At 40.0% G+C, this 11551-nt stretch overlaps 2 protein-coding genes across 4 annotated transcripts; one reads left to right on the forward strand and one right to left on the reverse strand.

Annotated features, from left to right (window-relative positions):
- Positions 1-143: 143 nt before the first annotated feature.
- Positions 144-4814, reverse strand: zdhhc16a (zDHHC palmitoyltransferase 16a). 3 transcript variants are annotated; one of them, XM_027278095.1, is made up of 11 exons: positions 4204-4550; positions 3728-3985; positions 3439-3633; positions 3238-3326; positions 2499-2527; positions 2284-2417; positions 2012-2095; positions 1846-1931; positions 1263-1386; positions 1074-1144; positions 144-950 (listed from the first exon to the last, which is right to left on the reverse strand). In XM_027278095.1, exons 2-11 carry the CDS (start codon positions 3959-3961, stop codon positions 848-850), a joined length of 1149 nt encoding a protein of 382 aa, XP_027133896.1. In that variant the 5' UTR covers positions 3962-3985; positions 4204-4550; the 3' UTR covers positions 144-847. The 3 variants fall into 3 exon arrangements, with proteins under 3 accessions (XP_027133896.1, XP_027133897.1, XP_027133895.1); XM_027278094.1 differs by lacking the exon at positions 4204-4550 and adding an exon at positions 4668-4813 and having other exon boundaries at positions 148-950; XM_027278096.1 differs by lacking the exons at positions 2012-2095; positions 4204-4550 and adding an exon at positions 4668-4814.
- A 90-nt stretch (positions 4815-4904) lies between these two features.
- mettl18 (methyltransferase 18, RPL3 N3-histidine) lies at positions 4905-9629 on the forward strand. Its single transcript, XM_027278097.1, has 2 exons — positions 4905-5291; positions 8461-9629. Exons 1-2 carry the CDS (start codon positions 5184-5186, stop codon positions 9424-9426), a joined length of 1074 nt encoding a protein of 357 aa, XP_027133898.1. The 5' UTR covers positions 4905-5183; the 3' UTR covers positions 9427-9629.
- Positions 9630-11551: the final 1922 nt, after the last annotated feature.

Genomic DNA, 11551 nt, shown 5'->3' on the forward strand with positions numbered 1-11551 from the left:
AGGCTGAAATATGTGGTCTGGTGTAGCATCTCAATTAATCCTCCCCTGCTAGCAGCATGTCTCTGGGTATGTCTACAAAAGCAACACAGTGACATAACACTGGAGCTGCTTAGTACTGCAAAGTAATCCTGGGACAAAAAAAATGAATACCATAATTGATCTTTATTTTGGCATAAATGCCAATAAAAAAGAGTTTGATGTACAAAAATCTGTGCATGTGTAATAACAGTGAGTGTGTATTTTTAGTAATAACTGAATACTCACTGCAACCATCTGCTTAAATAAAGTCATTTATAAAGATTTCTTAACTTAACAGGTACAAAATACAGATAAATAACAACATTGTGATGGTGCTGTGGTTTTCCTTAAAAGTTAGTTTCAATTGATAATATTGGACTGAAGTGTGCATATGGGACGAGGTGGAGGTGTTGGGAGGAGCAATGATGTCCCAAAAAGTTTTTTTCCTTGCGCAGAACAGATAGTTTGCTTTAAAAAAAAAAAAATTCACTATTCTAAAAGGTACTTCAGTCCAATAATATGTCAGTCAGTACATGTGGCTTATAAAAATATCAAACCTGTCGTGAGCTTAAAGACAAGTAAGACCCGTTTGTAAGACTTAGTAAAGCCCAGAAAAAGGATAAACCTTCCAAATAATGTAGACTGTCAAATCTTGAGCAATGCCACAGCATGTTTTTGAGGTATTGGAGGTTGACATGACTCCATTTCTTCAGCTGTATGGAGCTACCATGCATGGATTCTGTAAGCCAACCAGATCAAGTAACCAGAGTAAGTTGAATTCAGCAAAAACCGCTGAAATCAGGCTACAAGTATGCCTAAGTATCATCGGTCATACAGGTATTAAGTCCTTTTTGACTGGGAAGACGTCCCACGTTAAACCATCACTATGTGGGGTGTGTCCAGATGGAAGGAGAACACGCGTCACCCAGTGACTGGAGACATAAAGATAAAGCAAAACAGGGATTACAAGAAAGACAAGGCAGCATTTGTGATATATGAAGTGGTGCTGATAGATATAATGGCTTCCTCAACAGAAAAAAAATCCAGAAACACACCTCTTTTTCTCCACGCCAAAGAAGACTTTCCAGTTATTCAGCTTGCCGTAACTATAAGGGTTTTTGTATACCTGCAGAACAGTTAAAGAAAAAAGGACCAAAATAAAAACATATTATAAGAACGCCCCCCTTAATGTACCACAACTTTTAATTACTTCAACATTCATGTATAATGTTTAGCATGCTCACCTTTCCTCGTTTTGCCATTCTCTTTATTTCCTTGCCGTTAATGTGTCTTTCTATGCTGGTCTCTCCTCTGGATATAAGAACTGCGTGCCAAAGAGTCAGCGCCCCCAGAGCCACTCCCACAGTGCTAAAAACAAAACAAAATGGATTTTAGTTGAAACACTGCCAAGATAATACAAAGGCCACTCTGTCCCAGTTCTATACTACATATACTAACTGTTAACGGTATGCAACTTAGAGTACATCTTATTGTTTTGTACTAACAGGAAGTATCTCTTAATCTGACTACGAATGCCTCCCCTTTGTGTGATAAGGAGGTTTTCCAAACATTTAATACTTTAGTTTGTTTCCTCCTTCAGTAGGGGTTTCACCACTACTGTTTTTACAGCAGCTCTTTAGTTTCCTTTATGCATTGCATTGTTGGACAACAGTGTACCTCAACAGCATGCTCAAAAAGTGTACGCATACTGATATCCTTAATTTTGTCACCGTTCTATTGTGTGTACATGCTACATACACAAAACCTGCTTTGAACTGAGTTGGCCTACTCCCTATGACAAGTGGCAACATGAAAGGCATTTCTTACCTGGTAAGCACCCACATGTAAATTATGCTCTTATGAATCATCTTATCCTTAAAGGTGTATGGAGGTGCAGGTGTCTGGTAGTTGGTCTAAAAAAGAACACATGTTACATAACTAACATACACACAAGCTTAGTCATGTTATCATGTGTGTACTTTTGAAGCTGTACCTGGCCAGGTGGTAGAAGCCCTATAAGAAGTCCCATCCCTGTTACTGGTACCCCTGGTTTGTCCATGTCCAAATGTTTAAAGCGCTAATGGAACAGCATGCATACACAAACCCAAGTGTTAAAGACAGAAACAAGGCAGTGTCAGTCAGGGACAGTTAAGCCCCACAAAGAAAGACACCAGACACTGAGGAAAAGTAAGAGACTTAACCTAACAAGCCTTACAAAGAAAAAACACCAAGCTGGCCAACAGTCAACAAGACTGAGAATCTCACCTCAATAGAATTGTATGCATCTAGGAACAGGTTTCTGCCACTGATGCTACAGTAGACACAGCCCAAGGTCAAGAAGAGGCAGAAGGAGAAGAAGTAACGATGGTTAAAGTGACCCACACAGTTATTCAACCAGGCTGAGATGCTGACATTAAGGATAATCAACATCACTTGATAGTACAAAAAATATTCAAAATAATGTCAGCATAAAAGGATACGACAATGATGGTCCATTTTTAGAATGCACCTGCAAAAGAAAAAGAAAATATTACTGATACTTGATATCAATATATAGAAAACTTAACAGACAACCACACCTACTTTAAAGTCATTTATTTCTATATATTCCACTAAGCAGTTGACAGGATCTTGGTCAGCCAAGCAAGTTTTTTTATGCCTTTTTATGTAGATTTAGCAAACAAAATGGTAGTCATATCAAAATCTATCCATATCAGGGTCACAGAGGGCTGGAGCCTATCCCAGCCGGCATAGCTGGCCAGACGAGTCATCAGTTCACCACAAAGCTGGCACATGGAGACAAACAACCATTCATGCTCACAGTCACACCTACAGATAATGTAGAGTCATTAATTAACTTAGTAAGTGCTTCTCTTTGGACTGTGAGAGGAAGCCGAAGTGTTAACCACTGCACAACAGTGCTGCATCAAAATCATATTATCAAAAGCACACATACATTACTACATATTAGTTTTCTATATTTGCAAGACTGCAAGGTCGATAGTGAATAAACAATTACAATTTCTTTTTCAATTAAGTCAACTAATTATTTAGTTACAAAATCATATGACTATATATATTTAATTAGCCTTTGCTAACTTTCATTTCATTTTACTTTCTTGTGTTTTTGGAAGATTGAAATTCAACCTAACAGCATTTAGCTCTGGTGGTGTACAAAAATGGAGTTATAATAACAAAAGAAAAACAACATTGACACACCTGTTACAGATACCACAGTGGTGTGTTCTTGCTGGTTTGGGCATGACACACTTCTTGCAGACTGCCACAAATGGACTGTCGTTTTTTTCCTGAATGAAAGAGGACATTTTTGCATTTGCATTACTACACAAAGTTTAATTTAAGTCTAGATTAGTAAAGCTGTTTGCTGTATACTGCAGAAAAGTGTTGTTGATATCTTACTGTAGGGGGGTACCCAGGGGCTGTCTTGGTGGCCTTGTAGTAATGGAACGCAATCATGACAAGGTTCCAGTGTCCATAACAAACATGCCAAGCAATCCATGGAGGGGAGTATGTGTTGAGAACCAGAGGCAGTAGGACCATATAGGCTATCGCCAAGATAGAGCTGACCAGTATCACCACCAGGAAAACAAAAACCTGACAAACAAAGACAGGAGACATTCATATTGAGTTTTCTTCCGAGAAAAACTCTGTGTGATATGTTTGAGAACACAAAGAAATACACACTCACTGTGCCAAACCAGCGGGTCACATAATCCACAGTCCAAAACAACGGTTCAAAGACGGAGTCGAAAACCACATCTGAGTCTGTGAGGGAGTTAAAGTAAAGTGACTGTGCCAGTACGCTCATGTAAGCCCATATTTCCCTAACCCACAGAGGCAGTCTGTTCCTTCCTCTCCTGATACAGGGCCGTAACCGCACACAGCGCAGTAGGTGGAGCACTGAGCTGGGACACCACCGCATCCTGCATCTGTGATATGCACGCACCTTCAAGGAAAAAAGAAAAAAACAATAAATGACAGACTCTCACAGGTAGGTTTGGTCTATAAAATAGTCAAAATGTCCATTGATTTTCAATTTAATATCACACACAGAAAAGCAGCATGTCAACACAAAAGGGTAGCTGTAAGCAGACAATGTTTTGCCTTTTAGGTTGAAAAGTGACTCAAACTAAACTCTGATTCAGTGATTTATACCAAACTCACCCAACGCTGAATTTGGGAGCCAGCCAACTTGGATTTTTTTTAGTAGTTAAGTTGTTTTTATAACTCCCCACATCTGTCTGCTGTCATCAGGCACGACTGCAATTTAAACATTAGAAGAGCAGCAAGCTATAGCCTCCGCTGGTGCATGTGTTATAATGATAAAGGTAACCACGAACATGTATGAGGGTTGACTCCTCAAGGATCAAGCTGGACGAGCCGCATTCCAGACAGGGCGCTGTCTGAGCTGAGGTTTTCTATTTACCTGAGGTCATCTCAGTCACCTGTGCTCTGAAGCTACCTCCTGTCAGCAGCTGTAGTGTTTTATTTGTCCACAAGAGTAAAACACGCAAATCCCCTTTGTTTGGATTGCATACACATTAAAAAAAAAAAAAAAAAAAACCCGACGACGTGTGCTGCGTTTTCATATTTAATAACATTTCAGATTTATTTCAGGGCATACTCACTGTTCTAGGAAGGCATACAAACTGCCGCAACCGCCCCTTCTGTCGACATTTTCAAAAAGGAGGCAAAAAAACGGGATTATTGCCACATAATAGCGGGAGAAGAGCAGGAGGATCAGGGACCTTCTGACAGTCAGTCCCAATCAGGACACACTGCGCACGCGTCAGAGTGGCCCCCCGAAAGGCATCATGGTTGTCTGAGTCAGGAACTAAACACAACGTTTGAATCGTTTCTCCAGAAATTTACATTTGTGTGCTTAAATGTGCTCGGTTACATCCCTCTAAAACCCAACTCACTCAAACAGACTTGAAACTGTTGACTCAGTTGATAGAAAGGTGACAAGCTGGTGCTGAGAATTCTGGGATTTGGAGTTCTTAGACGTAGCGGCTCTGCTAAGCTACACATTGCTGCGCGTTTGCTCGCCATGTGGAGCCTGTAGAAAAACGTGTGTGGGGGGGAGAAACTAACTTTCAAGGGTCTCAAGCTGCGTGTGTGTGTGCGTGTTGTTGTCAGCCAACATGTCATTTTGTTTTAACTTCGACCTTCCAGCACAAACAACAACAAATCCGGACAGCGTGGACGGAAATGAATTGCAAAACAGAAAGAAAGACAATGCTGCAAAACCTGTGAGTAACGTCAGCTGGGTAAAAATGTTGAATGATCATAGGAGAACATGTAAGGCCAGGACAGCACCAAAGCAAAGAGTAGAGAAGAGAACAAAACAGTAAAACTTAACATAGATAGTTGCATATGAAAGTGCTGTCTCTAAAAGTCCACTTGCTATACATTAAGAAGAGGGGACTGAGAGGATAAAAGTGCCACCTGGTGAAATGTATAAGAAACTGCTACATGATTTGACCATATCTGGATTTGCTGGTGTTAAAAACCAAAAAAAAAAAATCTAAACCTGTAAATAAAATCAGTTTGGGGGGGGTGTCCTGAGTTAATTTGGTGTTTACCCACTATCATAATGGTAATTAATTTATCTTTTGTTATGTTTTATTTTTCAGGCTACAGTTTAAAATAAATTAAAGGGTAAAATGGTATTGATTTTAATATCTTAAGATCATACAATTGAGTTGCCCTTTGAAATGAGCACAGAAGAAAAGGGCACAACCCACCCACAAATACACACAACATAAATATGCAATCATTTAATTGAGTAATTTACACTGTATGAGTGATTCCATCACACCGTTCTTAATCATCATGTCCACTAGAGAGTGTAGGTTGACAATCTTATTGCCCACGAGCCATGACGTCACAGGGCCGAGGCATGTCAATAAAAAGTCATAGGGAAAGTCATACATTTTCATACCGAAAGTGGTCCGTGTGAGTTGGTATTGTCAGACACCAAAAGTACTGAGACGTGCAAAAACTTGTCAGGGGTTTTTATTTTCACTGTCGTGCTTTGGATGTGACTCCATGGACAACTAATCCACACATGATATTTGCAATGTTTCAGTCATATGGCAAATCACATGGCTGATTTGTAACAGTCTTGCGTCTGAGTTCATTAGTTCACTTAACTTTTTTTTTTTTTTTTTTAAATGAGTTGAGACTAACCAATACAAACATGTGGATGTTCTATAGCATTGTTGAAAACCAACTAACATTCAGCCCTGTTAAAGATTAGTTTGAATCCAAGTTCTTGCATGTCTAGCAAATCCAAAGGATCCTATAAGAAAAGAGCTTTATTTGACCTCACAACATTCATTTTCTTAACCAAAACTAAGAGTTGTGAACCAATTTTAATCTATAACCCTGATTCCAAAGAAGTTGGGATGCTGTTGAAGGCATAAATAAAAACAAACGAACGTTACGTACGTAACGAGATGGGGCATGTTTTCCATTGTGTTGCATGTTTTCTTCCGACAACAGAAAATTGTTGTAAATGTTTCCCCAGTTTTACTTGATATACAACTTCAGTTGCTCAACAGTCTGCGGCCTCTGTCGTTGTAATTTGTGCTTCTTATTACGTCAAACATTTTCAATTGGAGACAGGTCTCGAATGCGGGCAGGCCAGTCTAGTACGTGCACTGTTAGTACAAAGCTGCACTGTTGTTTTGTGGCTTTGACATTGTCTTGTTGACATAAGTAGGGATGTCCTTTAAGAAAAAGACGTCATCTGGAAGGTAGCATATGTTGCTCCAAAACCTGTGTGTCGGTGCCTTAACAGATGTGCAAGTTGCCCATGCCATGGGCACTAACACAAACCCATACCATCACAGATGCTGGCTTTTGAAGTTTGCCCTGGTAACAATTTGGATGATCCTTTTCATCCCAGAGAACGTGACATCCAAAAACAGAAATGTGGACTTGACCACAGCACACGGGCATGCAGTGTTGGTTTGCAGAGATTTATCTGGGTTCTCTGAATCTTTTAATGACATCATGGATTCTAAATGGTGAAATCCCTAAATTCCTTGCAATTGTTCATGAGAAATGATGTTTGTTCACTTGCAGTGCTTTGTCTGAATCACCAGATGTTGACTGTGTGTGCTAGCCTACCAGTAGACGCATCACTCACATGGCATTCTTTCTTTCTTCTGCTATCTGTGTGGTACCAGCCCGAGTGTTTTCGGAATCCTCTTTGCTATGGGAGAAAACACCAACCTCTTATCTAGCAGCCTACACGCTGCAAATGGCAGGTTACCTAAACATGGTCACTAATAGTACAAACATAAACAAGCTAGCATTTGTTACCTTTTCCAGAGTATTTTCTTCCGATACCAACATGATGGTGGGTGCAGCCAGACCTTTCTCTAGAATTGGCACAGCGCTGTGGCTATATGAGACTGCAAAGACTGCAAAGTGGTGAATCTCACCCATCCTTGCTTGTGAACAACTAAGCCTTTCAAGGACACACAATCATAATACTATTGCCCGTTAACAGTTATCTGTTTACCTGTGGAATGTTCCAAACAGGTGTTTTTTAGCGTTATGCAACTTTCACAGTCATGTTTTGCCTCCTGTCCAAACTTTTTCTGGAACTTCCAAGCATAAAATTTCAGACTGAGTGTACAGTATCGGTCAAATGATTGGCCCAAACTTCCCATTCAGTGGTTTTTATTTATTTTTATTATGTTGTAACATAACATGCACTGTATGTTATTGAGAGAATGCTTCCATGCTGTCATGAAAGTAAAAGCTGACTACTAACTATAGTACTAACTACTAACTATAGTTTTATTTTTTAATCTTTTTTGTTTACCACCTCATAATTCATGTGTTATTTCATAGTTTTGATGTCTTCAGTGTTAATCTACAATGAAGAAAGTAACAAAAAACATTGTATGTGTCTTTTTGACTTGTACTGCATATTTAAAAAAAAAAGTTCAGTTTGAACATTAATTTATGTTTAACACAGCATGCCAACTTTTCTGGAATCAGTTTTGTTGTCAAAGCTGTAAAAAAAAAAAGTTTCAGTATCACCACTTGCTAGTAAGACTTAAAACGACAGTTCAATTAGTAAGCTATTGTTGTATGTTCAGTGACAGCTTTAATATTTTATGTATTAATAAAACAGCGTTTACTTTTTCTCTTAACAAAACACTTACAGTACACAACACAGCATACTTATTTTGTGAGTAGTTGCTTCTAGGTACACTCATTTGAGTGTATTGCTGATATATATCTGTATTGCTGATATATATCTGTAGTGCTAGATGTGCCTCAAACCATGATATTGTCAACTTAAAACACATGTTGCTTCCTTGTTTTTATATCAGACACATATGTAGCTGATAGAATACATTTGTTTCCTAACCATGCATACAACTTTTTATATTTCAGATTGAGGACAACACAAAACCAGCAGAGCCTTTAAAAGAGGCCAAAGAGCACCTTCCTCAAAATGACCCACAGTTCCTCCTAATGGATGCTGTCACCGAAACGGTTACCATAGGAACGCTTCCTCCTCTTCATTTTCTCAACGAGACAGTTTTTGAAAAGACTGCATCGGAGAGGAAGGATGAGGAGAACATTCTCTCGCGCACTTCCGAGCAGAGGTCTGATCTCATCTCTGGTGTGTACGAGGGAGGGCTGAAGGTGTGGGAGTGCACCTACGACCTCCTTGAGCTGATTGAGAAAGACGGAGAGACCTTTGGAGGGAAGACCGTTTTGGATTTGGGCTGTGGTGCAGGGCTGTTGGGGATACTGGCTCTTAAGAGAGGAGCCAAGAAAGTCCACTTCCAAGATTATAACAGTACAGTTGTTGAACAACTCACAGTGCCAAATGTAATACTAAACTGCCAAGAGGATGATAAAGTAGACAGTGAAGATGAGGAAGCGAGCGGCAAGGGAAAAATACAAGAGAAATTTGGTAGTAAAATAAAGGCGAAAGAGGAGGAAGATGTAGAAGAAGGCAACCCAGCACCTAAGAAGAGAGCTATAGATCTATCTGAGCAGCCATTACTAGCCAAGTGTCGATTTTTCTCTGGTGACTGGAGCACATTTCTTGCTTTGGTTAAAAAAGAGGACCCACAACCCAAATATGACATTATATTCACCTCAGAGACCATCTACAACACTGCGTACTACCCCACACTACATGAGACTCTTCACAAACTGCTTTCACCGGGTGGACTGGTCTACCTCGCCACCAAATCCCATTACTTTGGTGTAGGTGGTGGGCTGCACCTGTTTGAGACATTTGTGGAGCAGAGGGGTATTTTCTCTTTGGATCACCTGTGGGATGGCGAAGAAGGACTTCAGAGACACGTAGTAGTACTGCGTTTTAAAATGCCAAAGGACACTTGAATGAGTAAAGTAGTGCTGGATGTAATATGCAGCTTTATTTGTGTAATAATTGCTCTGTTTAAAATGAATCATGATTAATACACACTTTAAAGCAAGTTAAAATAAAAAAAATGAATCTTCCATATGAACCTGTAAGTTGTATGTTAATTCAACAGTGTTAAAACAAGGAAGAGCTGTAATAAAAGATGCTGTTTCATCTCCTATGTGATCTTTGGTTACCTACACCCTCTTTCCCTTCCTATATAGAAATTTGAATATCTCTGCCAGTAAGTGAAGTGCAGTTGAAAAGGGCTGTTACAGGTCTTGAGATGCATGGGGAGGAAAGAAAGGAAATGGGCTCAGTGACCTTTGCGAGTGATTTCCCCAGTGTTCAAACAGCAGCATGAAAGCCAGGCTTGTTTCTGAAGTCCGGCGCAAAATGTCAATTGCAACTTATCCCACCAGCCCAAGGATGTAGCTTGAAAGTGGAGTCTAGAGTCACTGCACATCAATGGTGGGACTCTATGGGGTCTCTGTACCTCTTATTCTAGTAATGGCTCCTGGTGATTCTGTGGGTTTTTTACCCTCCGTTAAAGCCACTGCATAATCTGGGTGTGCTCCATTGCGAAACAGAAAGTCATGACACATAATGAGTATATACATCTAGGAAGTATGTGTAAATTTGTGTCCACATACAAGAAGGGAACTGTGCTGTAATTTTTCCAACAGTATGTGGATTCCCCTTTTTGTCCAGATCAAGGAAATTGATTGTGTTACACTGACAGGGCTTTTTTTCTGAGGAAGTAGGCATGAAGTCCAGACTAATTTCTCGTACATGAGGTGACTCGGTAAAAAGAGGATGAGGAAATCGGAGTTTTTTTTTTTAGGGACAGTTAACCATAAAACTATGAATATTACTTTCCTCTGCCGTGTTTAAAAACTGTTTTTGACAGTCATTTTATAAAGGCTGTGCTATTGAATACACCCCTATCAGACCTCACCTGATTAAATGACTCCAGCTACACAAATATTCACATGAATTGATCTCATCCGAAACACACCCATGACGCAAGCAGTATACGCTGCCCTGCTGATAAATAATATTTAGCAAAGATAAAAACACTTTTCTAGGAAACATGGTGTCACCAGCTCAAACATGACTGTGCATTTCAACACCCACAGAATTTCCATTCACCTATTATGTAAACACAATAGTGTTAAACAGTATTTCACTTGCGCTCATACAAAACACCAAACACAGTTTCTGTTTGTATATGCCCAACTAGCAAACTTCCAGTGTGTCAGCTTCGTCATCATCTCTCATCTCGACAGCTGTTCATGGTCTGTGGGGGAATTCCTGGTTCCTCGAGTAGACACAGCCTTTCCCCTGCTTACTTTATGGGAACAGGGGGCAGGGCCAGTCAGATGGTTTTCCTCAGAAACTATTATGTGTTGATTCACTGTGAGGGGGCGTGCTCTTCACTCCCACTGTTTCCTTCTTACTGGGAAGTGACTGTCAGGCTTACCGAACAGAGGGAGTGTATAAGAAACAGATAGAGAGGAGGGAGGGAGACTGATGTGTGATGTGAAAGGTGGTGGTATTTAAGGTTCTTTGCTCTGAATGTCAGACAGTATGCTGTATCCTTCTTTGGGACTTGGAGGACATGGGAGAGTGAGCAGAACGTGCAGGTGAAATAAGGAGGGATGGCTCCTCTGTATGTTCATTCAGTCTGGAAAGAATTTCTGCTGATTCAACGCTAAAACATCTTTTCGTTGAGATGGGACGGCTGAAGTTTGTTTAAAGCTGTGAGAGCACAGTCCTGGGAGGCCTTCATTAGGAGATGTATTTCTGATATACTCAAGATCTGGAGCGTGAACATTTTCAGTGAATGTCTGGGGTAAGTATATAGGTAGAAAATGACCAATTTATTTACTGAAATTGTCAGATATACCTGTACAAAACTACATGCCACAAGCTTTCAACATGTTTTAAGTTGCAAATTCTTTTAGGAGGATGCAGTAGTGTTCTTACAAAGAGATACTAACTTCCACATTTTCTGAGCACCGGCATATGAACCATGTGTGTATGTTAACCAACCGGATCTTCGTGTGAGAGCTGTTTAAATTAGTACAGGCTTTAAGAATG

Source organism: Larimichthys crocea, chromosome III (assembly GCF_000972845.2).
Source record: "Larimichthys crocea isolate SSNF chromosome III, L_crocea_2.0, whole genome shotgun sequence".
In the NCBI taxonomy this organism is placed as follows: domain Eukaryota; kingdom Metazoa; phylum Chordata; class Actinopteri; family Sciaenidae; genus Larimichthys; species Larimichthys crocea.

Bases quoted from the DNA above. Each gene is read 5' to 3' on its own strand.
- mettl18 (XM_027278097.1), top strand. From the start codon at position 5,184: ATGTCATTTTGTTTTAACTTCGACCTTCCAGCACAAACAACAACAAAT. The intron at 5,292-8,460 runs GTGAGTAACGTC...TTTATATTTCAG, and splicing joins AAGACAATGCTGCAAAACCT to ATTGAGGACAACACAAAACC.
- zdhhc16a (XM_027278095.1), bottom strand. From the start codon at position 3,961: ATGCGGTGGTGTCCCAGCTCAGTGCTCCACCTACTGCGCTGTGTGCGG. The intron at 1,932-2,011 runs GTACAGCTTCAA...GTTCTTTTTTAG, and splicing joins GGCTTCTACCACCTGGCCAG to ACCAACTACCAGACACCTGC. The intron at 951-1,073 runs GTGTGTTTCTGG...TTATGTCTCCAG, and splicing joins TTTGGCGTGGAGAAAAAGAG to TCACTGGGTGACGCGTGTTC.